The sequence below is a fragment of the Gossypium arboreum genome, chromosome 11 (assembly GCF_025698485.1).
Source record: "Gossypium arboreum isolate Shixiya-1 chromosome 11, ASM2569848v2, whole genome shotgun sequence".
Classification (NCBI taxonomy): domain Eukaryota; kingdom Viridiplantae; phylum Streptophyta; class Magnoliopsida; order Malvales; family Malvaceae; genus Gossypium; species Gossypium arboreum.
The window spans coordinates 41,931,145-41,956,612 of NC_069080.1; the positions used below are offsets into that span (position 1 = coordinate 41,931,145).

General features: G+C 32.3%; 2 protein-coding genes and 1 long non-coding RNA gene across 3 annotated transcripts; 2 read left to right on the forward strand and 1 right to left on the reverse strand.

Moving 5' to 3' along the window:
• Window positions 1-4,116: 4,116 nt before the first annotated feature.
• On the forward strand, window positions 4,117-5,414 carry LOC108484405 (uncharacterized). The gene is made up of 3 exons (XR_001871245.2): window positions 4,117-4,791; window positions 4,904-4,971; window positions 5,054-5,414. It is a non-coding gene; the product is annotated as an uncharacterized LOC108484405 (long non-coding RNA).
• Window positions 5,415-10,377: 4,963 nt separating this feature from the next.
• On the forward strand, window positions 10,378-12,335 carry LOC108482147 (UDP-glucuronate 4-epimerase 5). Its single transcript, XM_017785261.2, is given in 4 exon segments — window positions 10,378-10,778; window positions 10,780-11,273; window positions 11,276-11,422; window positions 11,425-12,335. Coding segments are annotated over 4 exon segments (1,290 nt in total). The 5' UTR covers window positions 10,378-10,668; the 3' UTR covers window positions 11,964-12,335.
• An 809-nt stretch (window positions 12,336-13,144) lies between these two features.
• Window positions 13,145-24,544, reverse strand: LOC108463387 (uncharacterized). The gene is made up of 3 exons (XM_053021282.1): window positions 24,149-24,544; window positions 15,127-15,251; window positions 13,145-14,803 (listed from the first exon to the last, which is right to left on the reverse strand). Exons 1-3 carry the CDS (start codon window positions 24,542-24,544, stop codon window positions 13,756-13,758), a joined length of 1,569 nt encoding a protein of 522 aa, XP_052877242.1. The 3' UTR covers window positions 13,145-13,755.
• Window positions 24,545-25,468: the final 924 nt, after the last annotated feature.

Genomic DNA, 25,468 nt, shown 5'->3' on the forward strand with positions numbered 1-25,468 from the left:
AAACGTCAATAGTAACTTTTAAAACCAAGAAAGCTTTGCACTTTTGAAACATTCTTCGGAGTCTTCCAATTTATCATAGTAGAAACTTTACTCGGATCAACTCGGATCCCATTGGTTGATACTATGTGACCCAAAAATCCAACCTCCAAAGCCAGAATTCACATTTACTAAATTTGCAAACCCAAGAACAACTTATGGATAAGAGTACATCGTTAGATCAACCGAACACACCAGACAGAAGCTCATAAGAGCTGGTCCAACCAAAACACGCTAAACAGAGAGTATAACACGAAAGTTCACAAAAAATGTTGAACCTCAGTTTACTCAGGTAATATATAGATATCTCCCTCCAATACCATCTCCACTCCAAACCCCCATAACACACCAAAGTACTATTGTACTCTATCTCGCGTTCAATTCAAACCGAGCTAATCTACTCAACAATTAAAAATAAATATATAACTTGTACCATGTTAATCTACTCAACAATTTATATTGATGTTAAATTCTAACTGTACGAACTTACCTTTACTGAATTGTAGTAGTTGCAGAAGTTTAAGGACTATTCCGCTATTTTTCCTTTTCCACGAGTATCTACAGAATCTTGATCGAAAATATAGAATTCCTCAATTATCAGCTAACATTTCACATTCAATTCCATTTTACAATTAATACCCTTTTATTTTTTAATTTATACAATTACCCCAAACCTTTACAATTTTTGTAATTTAGTCCCTTAACCCAAAATTCATCATATTGACCATTTTTATCAGGTCAATATTTTATCCAAATATAATAGGCCCTTAAACAGTCCCTAATAATCATTAAATTCTCTATAAAACCTAAAATTTTGACATTTTCCCAATTTAATCCTAAAATCAAAATCTGACAAAAATCACTTTATAAATTTATCAAATAACATAATCAAAGCTCCAAATACACATTATTCATAAAAAAATTCAATATTCATCAATGGAAACTTCCAAAGTTTTAACAGAGTAAAAAACGAAGGTAAGGGTTAGCTGGACCTAGTTGCAATGATCTCAAAAACATAAAAAATTATAAAGAAACGGGTAAAAATTGAACTCACATGCAAGGCTTCAATGCTTAGTCAATTCTCCAGGTTTCTTTCTATGCTGTTTTGGCTATGGGTAAGAAAAAAAATGAAGAAGAAAAGCTTATTTCTTCTAATTTGTTTTATTTTAAATTTTTATTTATTTATAATTATGCCATTATCATTAAATTTCCTTTCATTTTTAATTCTAATTGTTGTCCCAGACATTAATTATGGTTTAATTTCTACTTAAGTCCATTCTCAACTATTAACTAATCAATTTGATCACCTAATTGTAATAATTACTAACATTTGCACATTTTTCAGTTTAGTCCTTTTTTTTAATTAACTACCTAAACGTTAAAATTCCCGAACCAAATTTTAATACGACTTTAGTGACTATAAATATTCTAAAAATAATATTTACGGGTTGACATAACAGAAATTTGTGCTCCCCAAACCACTGTTCCCTCACAACTAAAAATCGGGCTATTATAAGAAGGCTTGGAGATAGATTGAGATTCTTCATAGAAAACTAACCTAGAAGTAGACGTCATTCTTATGGATTGAGTTTATGATTTGAAGAGCTTTCCTGAGGATCTTTTCTTGGTTATTAAACCCTCTTTTAGAGACTAGCTCTGATACCAATTGTTAGCTCGATAATGGATCAAAAACTCAATTAAAATAGTCAAGATGGGGTGAATTGATCTTTTAAAATTTTAGTGGAAGTAATAAAAGAATATGAAACAATTGACAAGAGAATTTAGAGTGGTTCAGCCCCCAATTGCCTATTCCACCACCTTAGTTTTCCACAACTAAGGATTTTCCCAAATTTACTAATTTGATCAACCTTTGAGGACAATGTTTAACCTTACAACACCTTTAAATTTTCTACACAAATCTCAAACCCTCTCAAAGAGAAACAAATAAGCAAACAAAGAAAAGACCCTTATAAGATAAAAATGTTTGTCAATTAAGCACAATTAAAAAGAAAAACACTTGAGCTGATAAAAAATAATAAAGCTCACAAGTGTATGTAAGAAAAATATGGAAAAATTAAGCGTAAAGGTTGTTTGATTGATCTTTAAGCTTAAATAATCTCTCTTGTTGTTGTAAGACCTTTAGAAGCTGGTATTTATACCCTCCAATTAATTTCTAACTGTTGTGATTGTTGAGATATTGAATAGAGCCATTAGAGATGAAAATACTAGTGCATTAATTTCACCTGCAACAATAGGTATTGATATTTTTCTACGAGTACCGATACCAATAGCATTTAATGCCTAGTTTAGTGACCATTGGAAGCATTTCTATAGATACCAAATAACAGATATCATTACCGTATCAATACTTATTGAATCCTTTGGAAGTTAGAATGTCAATTTAGTATTGATATCAAAAAATGTATAGATAAAGATGTATTACTATCAATACTTAAATAAATTTACTGATACTAAGCAAAAGGTATCGATACTGGATCGATACTTAGTAAAATTTTTGGAAAACAGAATATCATTTTTTTATCGATACCGAAAAATGTATCGATAAATTAGTGAATCTATCGATACTCATTTAAATTTATCGATATTTGACAAAAAGTATTGATAATGGATTGATACTTTTTTGCTTAGAGCAATTGTAAACATGTCTGACAAATGATTAAAGGTTTGTTTAACAACTTGGTATTAGAATATTTTCTAAGAATGAGTTCAACCAATTTTCTTTTTAGATGTCATTTGAAATGGAATTTTTGCCAAGTTAAAGCTTGGTTCAACACCACCAATCACAATGATTACTTAAACATGCCATCCTTGTGTAATTACAAACATTTATGGTCAAATCCAACTTTCCAAACACTACCTTAATGTTAATTTTAATTATTTTATTTAATTAAAAATATCACCCTTCATAATTTGATTGGTTCAAAGGGTTTCTTTTAACATGAGTTAAGTGGTAACAAAATAAAACTTTAGGTACCTACTCTGACAAAAAAAAAAACACTTTAGCACCTAAACAAAAAAAGTTGCATAATTTGAATATCTATTTTTTATTTAAATCGTTTTAATTTTATCAACCATCCAAATAGACCTTTTGTGGTAGTAGTAAATCCTTTTTATGATTCATGTACATTGTTTCATGTTAATTTTTAATATATATATATATATATTTATCATATTAATAATTTATATTAAATTGTGGTACACTCACAATATGATTAAAAAATTATATATAAAACTAATAAGTTTTAATTGAAATGTTTGATTAACTCGTGATTCCAACTCAACTAAAAACTTAATAGTAGTATTCATATTTTTATGTATTATGTTGATATTCTTTTCTTTTCATTTCTTTTTTAACTTTATCTAACACTTTCACTCGTATTTTATTTTTGGCATAATGATTTTTTTGGTCCTCAACTTTACAATTTTTTTTTTATTTTAGCCATCTATTTAATTTTTTGCCTCTTTTAGCCCTAGGGTTTAGGGTTTAAGATTTAAAAAACTTGAAATTTTTGTCAAATCAGCCCCAAAATAGATGGAAAAGTTAACGTTTGTTAACTTTGTTGATGTAGCATATATGTGGATTGTCATGTAATCATTTAATTAATTTTTATAATTTTTATAATTATTTTTAAATTTTAAAAATATTTTATATATATTTTTGAATTTTTTTAAAATCTAAAAATTTAATTAAATTGACATGTCATCCACATGACAATCCATGTGTATGCAACATCAACAACAAAGTTAAAAAAATGTTAACTTTTTCATTCATTTATGGTGATTTAACCAAAAATGCAAGTTTAAAGGTTAAAAATAAAATCAAGGACTAAAATGACTTTTTTTTTATAAACTTGGAGGGCCAAATAAATCATTATACCTTAATTTTTTTAGAGTTTACAATTTTTTTTAAGAAAAGCTTGGGCTATAATTAATATGCAAAGACCACATAAAACAAACAGTACTAAAAACGGGCTTAAAACCATACAGGTCCAAGACTAAACAACCCAAACCTAATGCGAAAAAGAAATAGCCCATTGCCTAGGGAAAACATTTACCCGTCCCATCCTCTTATTCAACACTAATGACCGACTATTTCCATTTCCCTAAAAACTTTCCAAATTCCCATCCCTGTGTCCAGAAGTTTCATTTCATTAAGACCAAATCTACAAAGCCTTTGTTTCACCCAAGGACCCGAAATTTCAACTCTTCTACAAGCCTCAATTAGGTTCGCGAATCCAATCGTCTACTAGAATCTTCATAGCATATCTCGGGATAGAGCTCCTCAAGTAAAACTCCTCACCTTTTCTCAAACTTTCAGAAGCTATAGCTTCAGCAAGCTTGTTCGCCGATCTTCTAACATGCATGAAACATATTTTTCAAAAACTCCCTAAAATGCTCTTAATTTTTCGAATATAGGGAGAGATTTCTGACTTATCAGTAGAGACTGATTTGCATTTTTTAATAGTCGAAAGTGAATCTCCTTCTAAAATTATTTCTGTTATGCCCAAATCGATCCCTATTTGAGCTGCCCTAAATCAGGCAAGGGCCTCCGCTGTAAAAACCGAGCCAACGTTCTTATGTATAGTTGATCTAGAGACAACCACCCTTCCTCTTGCATTTCTCGCAACAAACCCTGACCTTGACTGAAAAAGAGCCCTGTCAAATGCCGCGTCAAAGTTAATGTTGACCTACTCCCTAGAAGGAGGCTCCCATCTTGTAATGTCGACCACCTTGGTATGCACATTTTCCTCGAAGCCATCTAACTCACAGATGTATCTATGAATCAAGTTAGAGATCTCTCTGCATGACTGAATCGTATGCTCATGAACTCTTTTATTTCTTTCAGTCCACAGAGCCCAAAGGGTACAGCAAAATATCCGGCACTGCGATGTTGAACAAATGTTAAAAACCCAGGTAAGCCACTCAATCCACTCCTGATTAACATTAGAGAGAACCACTGATAACCCCATTAATCCCTAAACTTCATTGGCAACAGGGCAACTACGAAAGACATGCGCTAAGGTTTCAACTCCATCCCTGCATCTTGGGCATATTGCAGTCCCTGAGTCATTTAAAATACAAGTTTGACATAGATAGGATAAAATTGTTTGAAATACGCCAAACTGTAATTCTAAGTTTAGAAGGTAGATTAAGGCTCCATAGTCTTTGATAGAAAATTCTAGACATGGTTTGTAATTCCTCTAAATTAGGATCATATATCTCAACTTGTAATAGTTTGTAGACACTTCTAACAGTGAACTCACCAGAGGGCTCACCTCTCCACATCAGCCCGTCATTATGCGGGATTTTTGTGAGCGGAATTCGAAGAATCCTGGTGGCGTCAACAAAATCAAAAACATCGGTAATAATCACACTGCTCCATTCTCTATTAACGCTATTGAGCTCATCAACTAATTCCATATAACAATTTCGAACTGGATTAGAAATTTTATAATTAACGGAACTTGGGATCCATGCATGATTAAAGATATAGATATTGTTGCCTGTACCTATCCTTCAGTACAGACCATCTTGTAATGTCTTCTTCGCTGCCCAGATACTTCTCCACGTATAGGACACTCCTGCCATAAAACTTGAGTTTAGAAAATCTGAATTTGGGTAATATTTTGCTTTCAACACCTTACCCAATAATGAATTAGGATTAGAAATAAGTCTCCACCCTTGTTTGGCGAGGAGCGCCACATTAAATTTGGCAAAGCTTCTAAAACCCAAACCTTCATCCTCCTTCAACTTGCACAGTTTACCCCATTCACACCAATGCATTCCTCATTTTCCATGACCTTTTTCCCACCAAAATTGTGCTACTATACTCTCCATTTCCTCACACAAAGATTTTGGAAGAAAGAAAAAAGACATCGAATAGGTTGGAATGGCCTATAAAATAGACTTAATAGACACCTCCTTTCCTTCTAGAGATAAAAACCTAGTATTCCAGCTATCAATCTTTTGCTTTATACGATCCTTGAAAATATGAGAAGAGGCCTTTTTCTTTCGACCCACCATATTAGGGAGACTTAAATATTTTTTGGGGTTATTCGAATACCTTATCTCCAAAGCACTAGAAATTTGTACTTGCATCAATTAACAAGTATTCGTATTGAAGAAGATCGTGGACTTATCAAAGTTCACATATTGTCCCCAACTAACTTCATACTCCTTCAAAATATTTTTTAAGACACTAGCTCTTATCATTGTCGCCTCGCCAAAAAGTATACAATTATCTGCAAAAAGAAGATGGGAAACCTGTGGCTCGCTTTTACTCGCTTTAACCTTTTTTACTAACTTCTCTTTCGTAGCAAGCTGCATAAGGGACAAAAGCTCTTTACTATATATAAGAAAGAGAAAAGGACTCAAAGGGTCCCCTTATCGGAGTCCTCTAGTTTGTTGAAAAGATCTTCTCATCCTTCAATTTATACTAACTGAGTACGATATTGATGATATACACTTCAACACTATATTCGCCCAAGCCATATGAAAACGCATTTTATCTATTATAGCACACACAAAACCCTACTCACTCTATCGTATGTTTTATTCATGTCCAACTTAAATGCCATTAGACCTTTCCTACCACTTCTTTTCTGACCAAATGTGTGAAGAATTTCATAGGCAAGTAATACATTATTTGAAATCAATCTCTCCGACACAAAGGCACTCTGTGAACTATCAATGTAATCCTCCAAGGCCTTTTGAAAGCGATTAGCAACCATTTTAGCAATCACTTTGTATATAACATTACAAAGGCTAATTGGTCTAAAGTTTGCCATACTAGTAGGATTTGGAATTTTTAAAATCAGAAAAATGTTTGTGACATTCATAGGTTTAAAATCCAAATCATTATTAAGAACTCCTAAGCAATATTGGCTTACCTCTTTACCCATAATATGCCAACATCTCTGGAAAAAGATAGCTGGAAAACTATCAACCTTGGTGCCTTAGTGGGGCCCATATCTCTTAAAGTTCTAAAAACTTCTCTCTTCTTATATGCTGTAGTTAAAGCCATATTAGCTTCTTCAGAGATACATTTTTCAACTCCCGATAAAATATGGTCCATCTTCATTGCCCCTCTTTTTGATGTGAAAAGATTCCAAAAGAAATTCCTCGCTATGTTTTTCGTTTCATTGTGATTTCCAGTCACTCTACCACCACCATAAGCCAAACATTTAATAGTATTCATTCTCTTTCATTGAGAGGCAAATTTATGAAAGACGTATTCTTATACCTAGCTTTAAACTAATTTGCTCTTGCCCTTTGCTCTTAAAACACCTCGTCCTTCTTAATTTCCATATTGAATTGAATTTTTGTATCAATAAAATCTACCAAATTATCATCGTCATGATTGGTTGCCATTAAGCTCTCTAGCTTCCTAGTCAAATGCTTTTTTAACTTATTTCTTTTCCCCTTAATACGTCTAGTCCATCCTCTCAAATTGAACTGAAGCCTCTTTAATTTTGAAAAGATATCCCCCTTAGTCATTTTCCATATTTTTTTTACTTCCCCTTCGAACGAGTCTTCCATAGTCCACCAAGCTTCAAATTTAAAATCGCTAGCTACTTTCCCTCCTTCCTTATGACCCAATTGCACTAATAGGGGGCAATGATCTGAGGAAGAATGTGGTAAATGACAAATCAATGTATTTGGGAAACTTTTTAACCAATCTTCATTTGCCACCCTTTGTTTAACATTTCCCTAATATTTGTTTCAGGCATATTGTCCTACTCCGAAGTAAATCATGGCCTCGAGTACCCTTTATCAAAAAGTTGACAATCCTCCAATGTTTCTCTAAACAACTCCATTTTCATTTCTTCCCTAGGCAAACCCTCGTTCTTCTCAAAAGCGTACATAATTTTATTAAGGCCTCCACAAACAAGCCACGAGAGATCAGTATTCAACCCTAGCCTTTTAAGATCATTCCATGAATTACTCATTTGACTTGCAAACTGGGAACTATAAAAACCTGTGAAGTGCCAATCCTTTTCACAGCTCCTAACCACCATATCAATAAATTTTGATGCATAACATCTCAAATCAATGGACGTCTTTTCCTTCCATACTCCTTTTAGTTCCCTTAGCCCTTATGTCTATCCTATTAATAAAACCACAACATTTTCTTACCCTTTCTATCTTTCTCCCATCAAGTTTTGTCTCCATGAAAAAGACGATTTGGAGACTGAATTGCTTCAGCACATGTTGAAGACGATACACTGCCTATGGACCCCTTAAACCATGGACATTCCAACATATGATTTTCATTACGCCTGGTTGGCTTGTCTCTTGGCAGCCGTCGATCCCTGATAAAGTGAAGTTAAATCTTACTTCGAAGAATTCCTTTCTGTAACGATAGTCATTAAATCATCTGAGTCTTTTCAACAATTTTCGCTCTTTTTCCATTTTCAATGCTTGGAAAAATTCCCCAACTCGTCAATTTCCTCTCATGTCTTTTTTCTTTTTCCATGAACGCATGACCTCAGATTAGACTTCATCCACTTTCATATTGCGCCCTATCTCATTAAGAGATTCATTATGATCCATATTTTCCCAATCAAAGTCTTGGAAAGATTCTATCAGTTTCACAATCCTTATCAGCCAAGCCATTCCTGAAATCTCTCCTCACACTAATAGTTTTCGAGTCAAACTCAAACTCCACCACAGCTCCCATTTTCGTCGATTTGACGTTTGCCTCCACTCCTAGAGAATGGACTGACCTCACTAATTTTATTGTGCCGCCACATTTTCTTCATCTGCTCTAGTATACGACCATTGCTTCATTGATTTCCTCGCAACAGATTTTAGCTTTAAACTCTTTTTACCCAAGAAATTTAATTTTGCCTTAAGAGCCAACGAATATGGTAACTCATCCTCGGGTAGGTCTTTAACCTTTAGTGTAACCTCGATACACTCGTTAATACTATGCCCTATCTGTCCACACCCAAAGTAAACTCCATGCAAATTTTCATGGACCCAAATTCTCTATTGCGACTCAGTTAGAATAAAAATCCCCTTCTTAAAGGTGTTTGCACATTCATCTACAATTTAATCCTATAAAAATCACCTTTGACTTTCGATCTAAGCACTCCCCTAGAGGTGGATCCAATTGCATGCATAAGATCCTTTCAATCACACTCTGGGGGACAAGGACCCCCTTTGACCCAAAAAAGAGACGCCACTAATCTATTTTGCTTCGTTCCATCGATTCCAATAATTTATCAAAAATAATCAATTGCCATAAAAAAAGCCATGATTGTCCCTCCAAAGTCAACTCCAGATCCTCTTCATCTTCAAATGAAATTTAAAACAAATTTTGTCTTGTAACCTATATCTCAAATTTCTTTTTAGTCTGCCAAATACTTTTTAATTAAGCCTGAAAACTATCTGGATTGTGAGATTTTTTAATCCACACAATGCATAACAACGTCAGTTTTTCATCTAGAACTACCAGCAAGCTTTTAACGGACGACTGAATCAGTTCCTCCTTCAAAAGAGAGATCTCATCCTTCTCCATTCCCTTTAAAGTCACCACTTTACTCAGACCCATCCACAGGCAGTGCTATTTATCTAAGAGACTAAGAGAGAGCATTCTTGACTTTTTTGGAGTTTACAATATAAATTCAATACAATTATAATATAATTACAAATACATGCCTAATAAACTATAAAGTAAAATCAAATTAATATATAACACAAATAAACTAAGAATCCTAATAATTTAGACTAAAATCAATCCATCAAAGTAAAACTCACATAAAATAAAACTAGGAGCTTAAACAATTATATATAACAAGACTTGTACCTTAACTATTCAAATACCTATATATTACAATTATAACTATCAATTAATAACATAAATAATGTTTTTAAAACCCAATATCTACTTTCAATTTCTTTTACCAAACAAAATTAAATTTGCAATTATTTGTCATGTCTAAATAACATTTCAAATATATAAATTTAAAATTGATATTTGTATTTTCAATTTACACCAAAAGAGAATACAAAAAGTAATATTATTTTATAGGTGGTATTGGTGTGCCAAGTGGCACTAATAAAATTAAAAAAAAGTGAAACAGAAGAATAAACTACTGAAATTCTTTTTGCTTTTTTTCTTTTTATGTTACTTATTTTTAATTTTCACTGATGCCACCTAATATACCGATTGCATCCATAAAATATTTTTTTATATTTTCTCATGTATATTTAAAATACAAATATTTTTTTAAATGATTGATGCTACAAATATTATTTTCACTCATATTTTAAAAATATATAAATGGCACTTGACACAATCATGATATCAAAATTTTATTTTCTTTAAAACCAAATGATTAGTTAAAGATGCTAACTGAAAAGTAGATGGTGCCATCTAACCAATCGAGGACGCCAAATTACATTGTTCAAAATAGGTTATTTCCTTAAATAATTTTTTCCTTAAGTCATTTTGTTAATTAATTTGTTTTTTTAAGGTTATTTGTATAAAAAAAAAAGCCAAACCTTCCTTTTTTTCCTTCCTCCTCTTTCTCCGCTGTCGCCACCACCGCCGTCACCACTAAAAATCTGAACCCTAATCCTAAATCCCATCTTATATTGTTCCAAATGTCACACCTTGACAACATTCCATCCACTCCTGGCAAATACAAACCCGACAAAGCTTTCCGTTTCAACTCCTCCGCCGCATCTTCCTCTCTTTCCAAGCTAACCCTTTATTACCCTTTTCCTTTCCGTCCTCCTTATCTTCCTCCTCCTACTTTACTCCCCTTCTTCCAAACCATCGTTGCGCCGCCACCTATCTACTGGGTCCCACCGCACCCCACTCTCTCTTTCCCACAAACTAATCCGCAAATCTGCCCGTCCTCGCTCTACCACCGGTAACACCGTCCTTGTGACCGGCGCCGCCGGTTTCGTCGGAACCCATGTTTCCCTCGCTCTTAAACGCCGTGGAGACAGTGTCCTTGGCCTTGACAACTTTAACCATTACTATGATCCAACCCTGAAAAGGGCTCGCCAGAAGATCCTCGAAAAAGCTTGGGTTTTTGTCGTCGAAGGCGACATCAACGACAAGGGTCTTCTCGAGCAACTGTTCGATGCCGTTTTGTTTACTCACGTAATGCATTTAGCAGCTCAGGCAGGTGTTCGTTACGCTATGCAAAACCCAGGATCTTATGTTCATAGTAACATTGCTGGATTTGTGAACTTACTGGAGTGTCGAAATCGGCCAACCTTCAACCGGCAATTATCTGGGCATCTTCAAGTTCGGTATACGGCTTGAATTCTAAGGTCCTATTTTCAGAGAAAGATAGAACTGATCAACCTGCTAGTTTATATGCTGCTACAAAGAAAGCTGGTGAGGAATTGCGCATACTTATAATCATATTTATGGACTTTCATTAACTGGATTGCGATTCTTCACGGTTTATGGTCCCTGGGGTCGGCTCGATATGGCATATTTATTTTTCACTAAAGATATAATGAAAGGTAAAACTATCACTGTATATGAATCACCAGATAAGGGTAGTGTGGCTAGAGATTTTACCTATATCGATGATATAGTGAAAGGGTGTTTGGGAGCATTGGATACGGCAAAGAAGAGTACAGGGAGTGGGGGAAAGAAAAGAGGGCCTGCACAATTGAGGATTTTTAATTTGGGGAATACTTCGCCTGTACCTGTGAGTACGTTGGTTAGTATATTGGAGAAGATTTTAAAGGTGAAAGCTAAGAAGAAAGTAGTGCCATTACCAAGAAATGGGGATGTGGAGTTTACACACGCCAATATTACCTTAGCAATGATGGAGCTCGGTTACAAGCCGGCGACTGATTTGGAGGCAGGGTTGAAGAAGTTAGTGAGATGGTACCTCAGTTTTTATTCGAGGTCAAAGAAGAAGAGTTCTTAGTGAAACTTTCTCATTTTTTTTTTCTCATTTTAGTTGATATTGATTACTTCTATGTTGTGTTCATTTGGTGGTTTATTGAGCATTTACTTCATCGTATGCTTGATATAATCATGCAAGTAGGGGTGCTATTCTGCTTTGCCTGTAGGGTGGGCCTCTCGTCCCAATTCGTAGTGATGGAAAGCTAGCAGCATTTTAGTTGTTATTCCACGTGTTGCTTTCTTTTCTCTTGGAAGCTTCTTTTAGCAGTTTTAAGCCTTGTACAGTTCATGACTGATGGATCGAAAAGATGTTCTGAATGCTGGTTCATTTTGTTTTCTCAACCGTACAGTTATTTCAATAAAATTGCAACCGCTGCAACGTGCTTTTAAATGATATTTTGTCTATAGAATTCCCCTGGTTTTGCCTACCAGTTTTGGTTGGAAAATCTTGAAGACGTATGATGTCTTAACTTGTTTGTTTTGGCTGTATTCTTTACTTGGCCTTTAGAATGGTTATGTTGTCTCAAATCCTTAGCTATAACACGCAATTTTTAGTATGAAAAAGCACATGTTTTCAGAGCTTGTTGTGGAGAACGCAGTACACATCCTTAGGTTTTGCTTAGTACAAAGGATGGAAAAAAGTGAGGATTTATTTCAATCAAGACCAATTATTTCTTTTAGCCTTGAATCTAGGCATTTCACAGAATGACCTAGTTAAGCAGGTCAAACTTGTTACATTGCATGGCATCCATGGTATTGTTCTGACGGCATTGGCATTAAGGTGTAGTATATTATTGAAAACTAGGTAAAAGTATCACGAAGTCTCTTGTATTAGAAGTTGTATTCCATTGTGCCCCTTTTATTCAAAAAATAGGTTAATTAATCCTTGAATATTAGATTAAAGAACAAATTAGTCTTTTAGTTAAAATTTTATCTATTTTTACTTTTAAAACTGATTCTCTACATGTATCATGTGTAATTGTTTAATTTATTCTATAAATTTTAACAATCTAACATACATATGCTAATTTACTCATTTTTTAGTAAAAGAGTAAAATATAATTTAACTCCTAATACAAATGCCTTTTTACCTTGCAAACTCATAGACTATCTTGTTTCAAGAAAAAGGAAAAGAAAAAAGGGGAAATATTTGAGCTAGGAACTTGCAAAATGTTGAAAGCATGATCAAATGCATGAAAAGAATTATGTGTATCATTTTTCCATTTGTGGTCACTTAAACAAGTGAACCCTTTTATTTTACAGCAGCAAACATCATCCTAGCAAAGGGAACATTAATACGAGTATTTATTAATCATTGCTGTTATATTATCTACAACTAGGTCCAACGTTTAATCTTCGTCTACATATAGATGAACACGACAAAACTACATCTTATGTACTGTAAACCACAGAAAATACAGCCGATGCCTTTCTTCCTCGAGCATCAAATCTCCTACCATAAGATCCTTTTCTTAAGGATGTCAAAATTCACCAAGTCCGGTATCAGATTTACAGCATCCACTGTGACATCTCTCTTATCTAGGAATTCGCTTATGGTAAGAAAAAGCTTCTTGAAGATCGCACGAATGACTCATTGTAAAGCAAGAACAAAAGAATAATTATATTATTTTAGAAGTCAGAAATATGGTTTAAGATGTTCGATAAAGTTATCTAAAAGTCAGAAAGGGATCATCGAAATTTCATCTCAAGGAACGAACCCAGCTTCTGAACCACAATGCAGACGTTAACGTACTCAAGTTGATAACTTGATACGAACTCGGCAAGCTACGATGGCGAAGGCAAAATCTGCATTATTATTGCGACTTGGAAGAGTCAGCATCAGAGTCAGTGTCCAACTCCCACCATGCACCAGAATCTTCCTTATGCATATAATCAGAACTGTTTCCATCATCACTACCATCAAAATCCAGATCCTCACTCTCCTCATCAAACATATCTTCAGAGCCATAAAACTTCCTCTCCACCTCTGGATCATAAGTCCACTCTAGTTTCTTCAAGATATCACGGTCTTTCCACTTCCCCACAACGGATACTGCCTCTTTCTTAGCTTTTCCCTTCAATATTTCTGTCCAAGAAAACCCAGCATCTGCGACTCTTTTCAATGCCCCATCATCGGCATCCCCCACAACAACCGTCTTCAAACACCTCAGTTTCGCCTCCTTCAAAACACCAACAAAATCGGAATCATCAGACACGAGCATCAAACACTCGGCTTTCCTCTTATCCATCACATCCACTATGTGATCCCTCAATGCAAAATCTGCAGCTTGTGGCCTATTTGAGACAGTCCCAACCCAAAACCCTGCCCTTTTCAACTCATCAGCTAAACCATACCCAACTTTCGGTGTCAAAACCTCCCTAGCGGCATTTTTGTACTTCTCCATTTTCATCGAGTACTTACCCACCAATTTCACCCTTCTGCTCCCTCTAGCAGATTCTATTTGATTCACCCTCTTCTGATGCTCACGCTCATGAATTTGCTTAAAATGGTTAACAAGTTTCTCGTTAGTGTAAAATCTTCTCCCACAAACTTTACAAACATATGGATCAATTGACTTGATCACGCCTTTATTTTCCAACTGATTCAACAGTTTCCTCTCTCTTCTCTGCTCCCGAACAGCTTTTGGTACGTAGCTAAACGAATGTTGATTAGCATAGGCCACCATGGACCTTACAACCCCAAATGAAGAAGCTGCTGTTTTCAACTTAACAACGGTTTCAAATGGAGGGAATGCATTTGGGGGCTTGTTATCCAAATCCCAAAACACTGCAACACTATTTTGGACAGATGATGTTTGGTTTAAAGAATCGAAACCCCTTTTCGCTTTGAAATGACAAAGTCTAGACAGAGAGATACAGGGGTTTAGGGTTTTAAATATTATAGATTGTACAGAGTTACTGATGCTAGGAAACAGGTGAAGCATGATGGAAATTTCATCTGATGAATTGTGGAAGGAAGCATCGCCTAACAGAGAAATGGGTGAGAAAAAAAAATAAAAAAGGCAGAGATTGGTTAACCTTGAAATGAATGGGATGAAAAGGAAGGTTTTGATATCAATGAAAAAGAGATACGAACATGCATAAACTTCTACTGAATGTTTTCTAATTAAAAAGGAAGGAATGAAATTATGATAGATGAAAGAGAAAGATCAGAATATTCATACCTTGAAGTAGTGTAAACAAGTGTTAGAAGAACAACCGGGTGAAGGGGGCGGCGAAGGGAGACTTGAGCAGTCCCTGGTGAAGCCTTTGCGCTTAATTTATAGATCCAATTTGTGGCTCTTATTTTCTAGTATTAATAAATAAATAAAAAGGGCAAACTTTTTATTTGCCCCATCTATTTTTCTAGAATTTTTATAGGTACAAAATTATCAATTTTATTTCTGTAAATTTTATAAATTTGACTATAAATTATCCCGTACTATAGTATAATTTTTATTTATTTTTAAATACTTTTATTCACTTTCTTATAAAAATAATATTAAAAACTATTTAAATATAAAAATGAGGTGATGAACAAATTAATTATGAAAATAAAGTATTTGTAACAGTATTCTTTAGTGCAGTCTGACACATTGATAGTACCACCCCACTTCGACTAATCATGCAACAATCATTAAGATTTAAAAAAAAAATTATCCCGTCATTATGTCAAGTGTCATCGATATAAATTTTTAAAAATACTCATGAAAATATGAATATTTATGATGAAAGAAAAAAATAAAAACAATTTACTAGTGTCATCGGTGTGTCAACACTACTTTAATTTTATGCTAATCTAAAGCGAGAGAAAATGTTTCCGCTATATGAAAACATGTGACCGTTGATAGGTAAAGACTCATAAAATTACTATAAAAATTATTGTACTAATAGTTGAGTTACATTTTTTTACTCAAATAATTAGTAAATTAATTTTTATACATTGGATCAAAAGTAAATGAGTTTTTCTATTAAAATTTTATCTACTTTTACTATTAAAATTAATTCATATATGTTGGCATGAGATTTGAATAGTAAAAGTAAATATCATTTTAATAAAAAGATTAATTTATTATTTAATTTAATATACATATACTAATTTATCTATTTTTATATAACAAGAATAAAATGCAATATAACTGAATCTCTATTTATACTTCTACTTTAAGACATTTAAGAAGGCTAATTTGTTTTATATATATATTTTTATCTAACTTATTGTAAGGAAGGAGATTTTGAATATTAATGCAATTATCTATTTAACTATATATAAAATGAATATTTAAGGGTTTCTTTGGTTGACATGTGTATCTTGATTGGTATCATTGTATCATAAGAAACGGTTAAAATTTAGTTTTAGCCCTTCTATTATTTTTAAATTTAATATTTAATTTCTATATTTTAATTTTTAATATAAATTTATCTTTATATTTTTATAATTTTATTAATTAGTCCAAATAGTTAATATTATTAACTTTTCAATAATAATATCTTGAATGCCTTAAATATCTTAGAGATTAACACCTTGCTTCCCCCTTTATTTTTGCCTTGATTTTTTACATTATAAAAATAATAATTTTCAGCCCTTATATTATGCTAAAACTTCAGATTTAATTTTCAAAATGACACATTTAACCCGCAATGTTTATATTTTTTGTCAATTTGACCATTATTATTTTTAGTTAAATCTGTCAATTAACTTTTTAAAAATAATCAAATTGTGCTTTTTTTAAAGCAATGTTGATTAACAAAATTAATTTTTCAATACTATTGTCGTGGCAACTCACATGCTAGTCCATGTGTACTTTATGTTAACATGACACTATTTGTCTTATATGTCACATCGATAAATAATTTAAAATTTATAAAAATACAAAAATAAAATTATAAAATTATAAAATTCAAAAAATAAAAAAGAGCATGAAGTGCATATTGTCACGTTTAAATTAATGTTTTAGGTAGAGTTTTCGTTTAAAAAAAAACCAATTTGACTCTTTTGAGTGATTAATAATCATTTGACTATTTTTGAAAATGTCAATGGACAAATTTAACTTTAAAAATAGAATAAAGATCAAATTGGCAAAGGATGTAAATGTTAATGGCTAAATTTATCATTATGCTTTTAATTTTTTTGATATAATTTGGTCGCTCTACTTTTATAATGTCAATTGCTAGTGTAAATAGTTAATATTGTTAACTATTTTAATCAAAATGTTGACGTCAATATTTCTTAAGAACACTATTCCAACTAAAAAAATATTTTATCATGATGAGTTCGAATGGGTAGTTTTTAGAAAAAAAAATCCACATCAACATTTTCAACATTATTTTTTAATTTCAGAATGTTGTACTAGTGAATTTAAAAGAAGAATTTTAATAGAGGTAACAATTATACTTGATTTTGTAACACTCTTAACCTATATTTGTAGCCAGATTAGGGTTACGAAGCATTACCGTGCAATCAAAACATTTAAAAATACAATTAATACATAACCATAAACATATTATAACCTAATCACTCACATACATATCGTCCCTAAATTGAGCCTTCAAGGCCCTAAAAATACCTTAGAAACAATTCGGGGCCAATTTGAAATCATTTGGAAAGCTTAAGAAAAAGTTACAAAATTTTGACTATGGGGGTCACACGGTTGTGTGGCCAAGCCATGTGCCTCACACGGCCGGGACACACGCCCGTGTGCCAGGCCGTGTAACTTTTGAACTAGGGACACATGGTCGTGCCCTCACCCGTATAACTCTCTGAGTAGGGTCACACGCCCGTGTGCCAGGCCGTGTAACTTTCGAACTTGCCCCACACGTCTGTGTGCTAGGCCGTGTAGCTTATTGACTTGCATGCAAAAGAACCAACAGGGGACATACGACCATGTCGCTAAGCCGTGTGTCACACATGACTGAGACACACGCCCGTGACTCAAGCCATATGGATTAAAATTTCACCTATAAACAAGCTCTTTCAAAACTATTACAAGCATAACCATTCAACCTATCTAAGCACACTTTAAAAGGGACCTTAAGCAACATCAAAACACAATAAAACATGCCAAAAAACATATCAAAACAAAACATCTTAAGTGTCTAACCAATGTGCCCTCATTGAAACCGCATTTAAATCATACTTCTACAACCAATACACCATTCATAAGTACCTCAATTAAAGTTCAAGCATTCAAATAATCGAATATTGTAATTTCATAACCTATACTAATCATTCTCAACCACTTATCAACCAAGAGGCTTAATAAATAAGCTTTCCTTCATTTACTAATCAAGCATCAGAAGTTTAATACCAAAATGGCCAAATCATTTAAGCAAACACTAATTGAAAGCATTTACATAATAGCTCCAAACATGTATTTACAATCATTTTTAACTTATAGAACTATATTCCTTAGGATTTACTAAACAAAAGGACATTATCTTAATATTGACATCCTAGGTACATGCTAAGACTCAAAAGAAATACATCAGTAACTAAATTAATTAAATCAATTTGTAAAGTTTGAGTTCAGGGAATACGAACTTACCATAATACAACGGATGCTATGAATCGAAGACGCCTACTCAGTGATCTTTTCCTTCCCACGGTTGATACTCGATCTATTCTTCTCTTTATCTAAGTTTAACAAATTAGTTCAATTACTTAATTTGAATACCATACTTGTTTTTAATTAAATCAATTAACCCTAGATCATAATTATACTTTTACCAAACAACAATTGACATTTACTCAACTCAATTATTAACATCAAAATTAAGTTGATCACATTTTCTTCTAATTTCCATAACTAACCAAATATACAAATAAGTTATTAACAATCCGAAAATTCTTGATTTTTATAATTTAACACCATGCTAGTTTAATTTATAGCATTTAACTCCTTGAAAGTTAATACTAACAAAACTCATAGCACAAAATATTTTACTTGCTCAATGAACTTAGTAATTCAACCCAAATTTCCAGCGCAAATAACAATCCACCAAAAACAGTCCCTATACTTCACAAAATTAAAAATTTTACCCCCACATTTCAAAGTTTGATACAATTTAAATTTTCAATGCACAAACTCATGAATTAGCTTACAATTCTTCCCACTTCTAGTTCAACTTCAAAAATATACCCCAATATCATTAAGAACTTAGATTTTTCTACCATACTAACTTGTTTTAACATCAACAATTGTAAAATTTCTAACATGGATAATTTAACTCATGATCTTAGGATTCCAAAAACAAAAAATCCATGAAGAAAGAACCAAAAAAATTACCAACCAAATTGAGCTCTAAGGCATGAAACAAAGTGGCCGAATGTTCTTCTCCCCTTTTCGGCATGCAAGGAGAAAATGAAGCTTTTATTTTTTTTTCTTCTTTCTCCCCCCACTAATCTATTTGTTTCCTTATTAAACAATTTCTTTTCATTTTATATTTTATTTATTCTAACCAAATTACTAATTGTCTCCATATACATAATATATTTATATATTTAATATATACATAAAATCATCATAAACATCCACTATCAAAAGTTTATATAAGTAATGGTCTATTCATTGAATAAGTCCTTAATCTAATCCCACTTTGCAATTTAATATCACTACAAATTTTATCACCTATTTAATTTAATCCTTGTACTTAATTTTTTAACCACTAATAATTAAAATTGTCTAACTATCATTTAATTCACTTATAAGGTAACTCTAAAAATATTATAAAATAAATATTAATAAGCCCGTTTCACAAAGGCGGGGTTCCAAAAGTATGTTTCCCGACACCCCTGATTTACGAGTCATAACAGATTTTTTAAGGTTTAATGGTATAAAAGGCACTCAAAAAATTTTCTTTTAAAAAAATCATTTAAACCCTTGCAAATTTTTGAAACCAATTAAGCCCCTAAACTGACAATTTGGATCAATGAGTCCTTTTGAACAATGTTTACCATTAGAAACTAATGACAACACTAACGTGATAGTTATGAGTTAACACATGAATGTTGACATGGCGGTCCACATTAGCATTGACAGTAGCCCAGTGTCAAAAGATAATTTTTTTTAAAATATGTTAAAATTCAAGATTAGAATGAATAACCTAGAGAATTACAACACGTTTGGTTTACTAGAATAAAATAGGATTGTAATGGAACTGAATAGGCATAATAGTGGTTTGGTTAGATGGAATAGAATGAGTATTATAATAGTATTCAAGTGTTTGATTGAGAGGAATAAATATGTAATAGCAAAAAAAATGCAAATGACGAATATGCCCTTTAACATTTTAATACATTTTCCACGTCAAGTTAATATTAAAGAATATTATTTTTCTATCAAAATAATAACATTTAAATATCAAATATTTTATATCAAATTAATTTAATATTTTATTATAAATTATATTAGAATATTTTATTTCATATTTTCGAAATTTATAAAAATATTTTATATTAAATTATTTTAAAAGATTTTTTATTTTTATATTAAATTATATTAAAAGATTTAAAACATTAATATGACATACACCGTCCCATTATTTCATCTTGCAATTACATACAAAAATTATATTAATCCAACACTACACCCATTTACACATATAAAAAGTGGCAACCTACAATTAGATAAAAAAAGTTATATTAGTTCACCACCACATCTGTTTACACATTTAAAAATGTTTTTTAAAATATTAGTATGACATATATCCATGTCATTATATCATCTTGTGATTACATATAAAAAGTTAAATTATGTAACACCCCAAACTCGGCTTGGACATTATGGTCGAATCTAGCGATGTCACATTGAAGTATTTTTTGTAAAGCGTGAAATCATTTGAAAAACCCAATGTTTATTTAGCCTCTTTGTGTGAACTAGAAAATGATTTTAAAATTTGCGTCACTATAAAAAAGTATTCACTTTAAAACTTATTAATTCAAAAATCTCGTTTATCGCAAAAGCTTTTGAAATGGTTTTGCGTATTCGTGGTATTTTGGTAAATCATGCATATCTTTTGAAAACCCGCATCCTACTACTAGCAGATATGAATAAAAAATAAATAAACCCCAAAAATTTAAAAAAATTATAGAGGCCTTATTACATAATAAAACCCAAAATAAAATCTTAATTATAATATTAAAAGAAACTTCGTCGAGTGGCCACCTCTGAGTCCTCCGTCACCTTGATCCGTCTAAGCCTGAGGATTTCCTGCACAATTAACAGATGGGTGAGTTTACGAAAACTCAGTGCATGAAATCTCATAAAAGCATACAATCAGAGTAAACACAATTTGAGCCTAAGCCCTCAGTTTCAGTTAGGGGCCTTAGCCCCTCTTACAGTAGCAGTAACAGTTTGGACTTGATCCCATTACAGTATCAGTGGCAGTCTGGACCTTAGCCCATTTCAGTATAGTATGCAAACACAGAATCCTACCCAATCCATTCGCTACACACCATCTTCGTACCAACCCTACACACCATGTGGGGATAAAATCGACCCACCCAACCCTACACACCAAGTCGTACCGGTTACGACACTAAAACAATATTTGGAACAGAGCTGCCAATAATAGGCTTATAGTCTTTTAGTACACTTCCTCCAATATGAACTAGAAAATGATTTTAAAATTTGTGTCACTATAAAAAAGTATTCACTTTAAAACTTATTAATTCAAAAATCTCGTTTATCGCAAAAGCTTTTGAAATGGTTTTGCGTATTCGTGGTATTTTGGTAAATCATGCATATCTTTTGAAAACCCGCATCCCACTACTAGCAGATATGAATCAAAAATAAATAAACCCCAAAAATTTAAAAAAATTATAGAGGCCTTATTACATAATAAAACCCAAAATAAAATCTTAATTATAATATTAAAAGAAACTTCGTCGAGTGGCCACCTCTGAGTCCTCCGTCACCTCGATCCGTCTAAGCCTGAGGATTTCCTGCACAGTTAACAGATGGGTGAGTTTACGAAAACTCAGTGCATGAAATCTCATAAAAGCATACAATCAGAGTAAACACAATTTGAGCCTAAGCCCTCAGTTTTAGTTAGGGGCCTTAGCCCTCTTACTGAGAGTGATATGATCGGACTTGATCCCATTAAGATGTCGGTGGCGCCCGGACCTTAGCCCATTTCAGTATAGTATGCAAACACAGAATCCTACCCAATCCATTCGCTACACACCATCTTCGTACCAGCCCTACACACCATGTGGGGATAAAATCGACCCACCCAACCCTACACACCAAGTCGTACCGGTTACGACACTAAAATAATATTTGGAACAGAGCTGCCAATAATAGGCTTATAGTCTTTTAGTACACTTCCTCCAATATGAACTAGAAAATGATTTTAAAATTTGTGTCACTATAAAAAAGTATTCACTTTAAAACTTATTAATTCAAAAATCTCGTTGTCGAAACCATTTTTTTGAAAACAACGGTAATCGACTTTTTGAAACCAAATGTGGAGTCGCCACTAATCTTTTTGTTTAGGTGTGATTTGATCACCTAATATAACATTTTGTTTTATTTAAAACAATTTTGATCTATGTAAAATTTTAAAAAAATAGGGCGGTTATGTTTAAGATGTTTAAGATTGATTACGTGCCGTCCTTATGTTTAAGATTTTAGAAAAGAAATTTTGAAATATGGTTCTTATTAAAACGTTTGAGTAGTGTAAGCTAGTCGTCAATACTTTCTCGTTTCAAAGGCATAAAGCATCACATCCAGCACGATAGGACATAATCCTTTATACTTTTGAGAACACGATTGAGTTTTGACTTCCAAAAGCTCTTAGGTCAAAAATTACAAAAGGATGTCCAAATATTTAGTTATACGAAAAATCAAAACCCAGCACGGTAGGGCACGATTTCTCGAATTTCTAGATACTGAACATTACCTTGTTTTTGTAAAAACAATTTAAATAAATGATTGCAAATTATTTTAAAATGTATTGATTTTACTTGAAATAAAATGGAAGAGTTTTTTTTTTAATTGAAAATTATAATGCGACATTTGTAAACTAAAAAAAAAGATGAAAATATGGGATGATACACATGCATAAAGTATAATCCTTGGTAAACGAAGATAACATAACCTTATTTAATCAATCAAATCAAACAATTGAATATGATTAATAAACTAACTTTTTAAGCACGTATGGAGAACAATTGGGATAACAATAAAAACGAAAGAAATAGTACAACAATGATATATAGCCTAATACAATCCATTCAAAATACAAAACAAAATGAAAATTAAAAAACCACTATGGTATAAGACAAATTTAAAATGATGATGAACACATAATATATAATATATGAATTGATGAATTTAAAACTATTTGTAAAAAACAAATTAAAGATGTATATGTAATCATTAAAATATGTATTATAGAATGAAGATTTTAAATCAAGTAATATACAAATTGTTAAAAACATTTGTTAAAATTGGCAATATTCATATAATAAAGGAAAATTTCAATAATATACAAGATATGAAAGGATAACAAAATACATAATAAAATATAATATTAGGAAATACACGTAATAAGTTTACAAATCATGTATACATATAAATAGATTTAGAAATAATTATTCATAAAGAATAGCATGAAATTAATAATTATAAGATTAAATTAATTTTAGCATAAATTATAGATGTAATGATTTTAAAACATAATTATGTATACTGAAGAAAACTATATGTATAAAATACATGGATTTGGTGATGTCTATAGATCAAATATTTATATATATGTATAAGAATAATTTAAATAATATATAAAACATGTATACAAAACATATTAGAATAAAAAAATATATGTTAAAGTAAATGGATTGAGTCAAAACCATTGTATGTATGAAATAACATAACATTAATAATATGCATAAACTAAAATGATCTTTATTATGAATATTATATACACAACAACGTAAAAAAACATTTATATAAAAAAATATACAAAATGTGATGATGATATGACAAAAACAATTTTACAATAAAAAAATTACCAAGGTAGTTCAAAATATACAAATAAGTAATCAAGAATTAAAAATAACTATAAAATAAAAAAAACTTAATTAAAATTAAACTAAAACAAAGGGGATAATTTACAAATAAAATAATAAAAAAATACCAATATGCAATGCCGTTTCAACTAATAAGGCACAATCGAATGCTCGCGCGAGGGGAAGGATCTAACGCGCAAATTCCCCGTTTCAGCTATAAGGATTTGTTGCAGCTGTAAGCAGTGATGTACCATATTTGGAGATAGATGATGAAGCAATCGAATGTTCTTTTCGATCCTTGGAGTTTGTAATGCAACATTCATCATTGAAGGGAGCAAGATTCCAGCACCGAAAATATCCAAAACTACGAGGATGGGTCTATAGTTGATGGTAGGGAAAGGAGCTTTACCAGGAAAGGGGCTTGGAAGACATCTCCAGGGAAGAATTGAAGTTCTGATGTTGAAAGACAAATGTGACCGTTTTGATTTAGGGTTCAGGCCAGATACCAGACAAAGGAAGAAATAATTAGAAAAAAGCCAGGAGAGAAGAAAGGCACGATTGAGTGGTGAAAAAATCAAGTGGGAACCCATGGTAATCCCTCACATATTGAAGACTTTTGTATCGGGAGGGATTATTCATCCCAAACGAAGGACGTCGGAGAAAAAAGACATCAAATAAATGTTGAAAGATATGCACATCAATTCCATATTCGAAGAAGCAACTGAAGAGGGGACTTTGTTAGATATTCGTCCTTATGAACTTGGGAGTGTTCTAGGTAACTGGACTGTAGAAGACATTCCTGTAGTATTTAGAGCTTACTCAAAGTAATGTTCAAAACAATCTTGTTGTTTTAAGCCTAGAGGCAATAAGAATTTCTTTTTGAAATAGGCTCATGTTCAAACATCATTATTTCAATGAAGTACATTTTCGCTATCATGTTGAGCAAATATTCTTTCATTCTTTCCACAAGTAATTGTTTTATTCTTTCCGTTGGAGTAATTATCTTGGTATTTTTAGACTTTCTTCAATCATTCCTTCATAATCATACCATGCAAAAAATAATTCTTAAATTCATTCATTCTTTGTATATTTTTGTACCTATAATAGGTCCTTGGATATCAATGTCACGAGTGACGCTGCTAATGACTTAGAATCACTTTTTGAGCAAGACATGTGTTTAGAGGGATATTAGGACTTTGAAGATGACAAAGATTGTGACTTATCTTTGGACTTGTTAAGGATGGTAGAACAAGAGGAAAAGTAAATTCTGCCGCATAAAGAGATAGTGGAGGTGGTAACTTTGGAAGAAGGAAAAGCTGTAAGAATTAGAACGTGCATAACTGAATAAACAAAATGAGACCTTGTTGAGTTGCTTCAAGAATTTAAAGATGTCTTCGCATGGTCCTACCAAGATATTCCCGAGTTGAACACTGATATTATAGTACATCGCCTTCCCATAAAAGAATATTGCAAGCCGAATCAGTAGAAAATTCAAAGGATGAGGCTAGACGTTG

What these genes read in the sequence shown, in the direction of transcription:
- LOC108463387 (XM_053021282.1), bottom strand. Translation starts at nt 24,544, where the DNA reads ATGGGTTCCCACTTGATTTTTTCACCACTCAATCGTGCCTTTCTTCTC. An exon ending in CTGAAACGGGGAATTTGCGC is followed by an intron (nt 15,252 to 24,148) that starts GTTAGATCCTTC and finishes TATTAATACTAG; the next exon opens with AAAATAAGAGCCACAAATTG. An exon ending in CTTGTTTACACTACTTCAAG is followed by an intron (nt 14,804 to 15,126) that starts GTATGAATATTC and finishes CTCTCTGTCTAG; the next exon opens with ACTTTGTCATTTCAAAGCGA.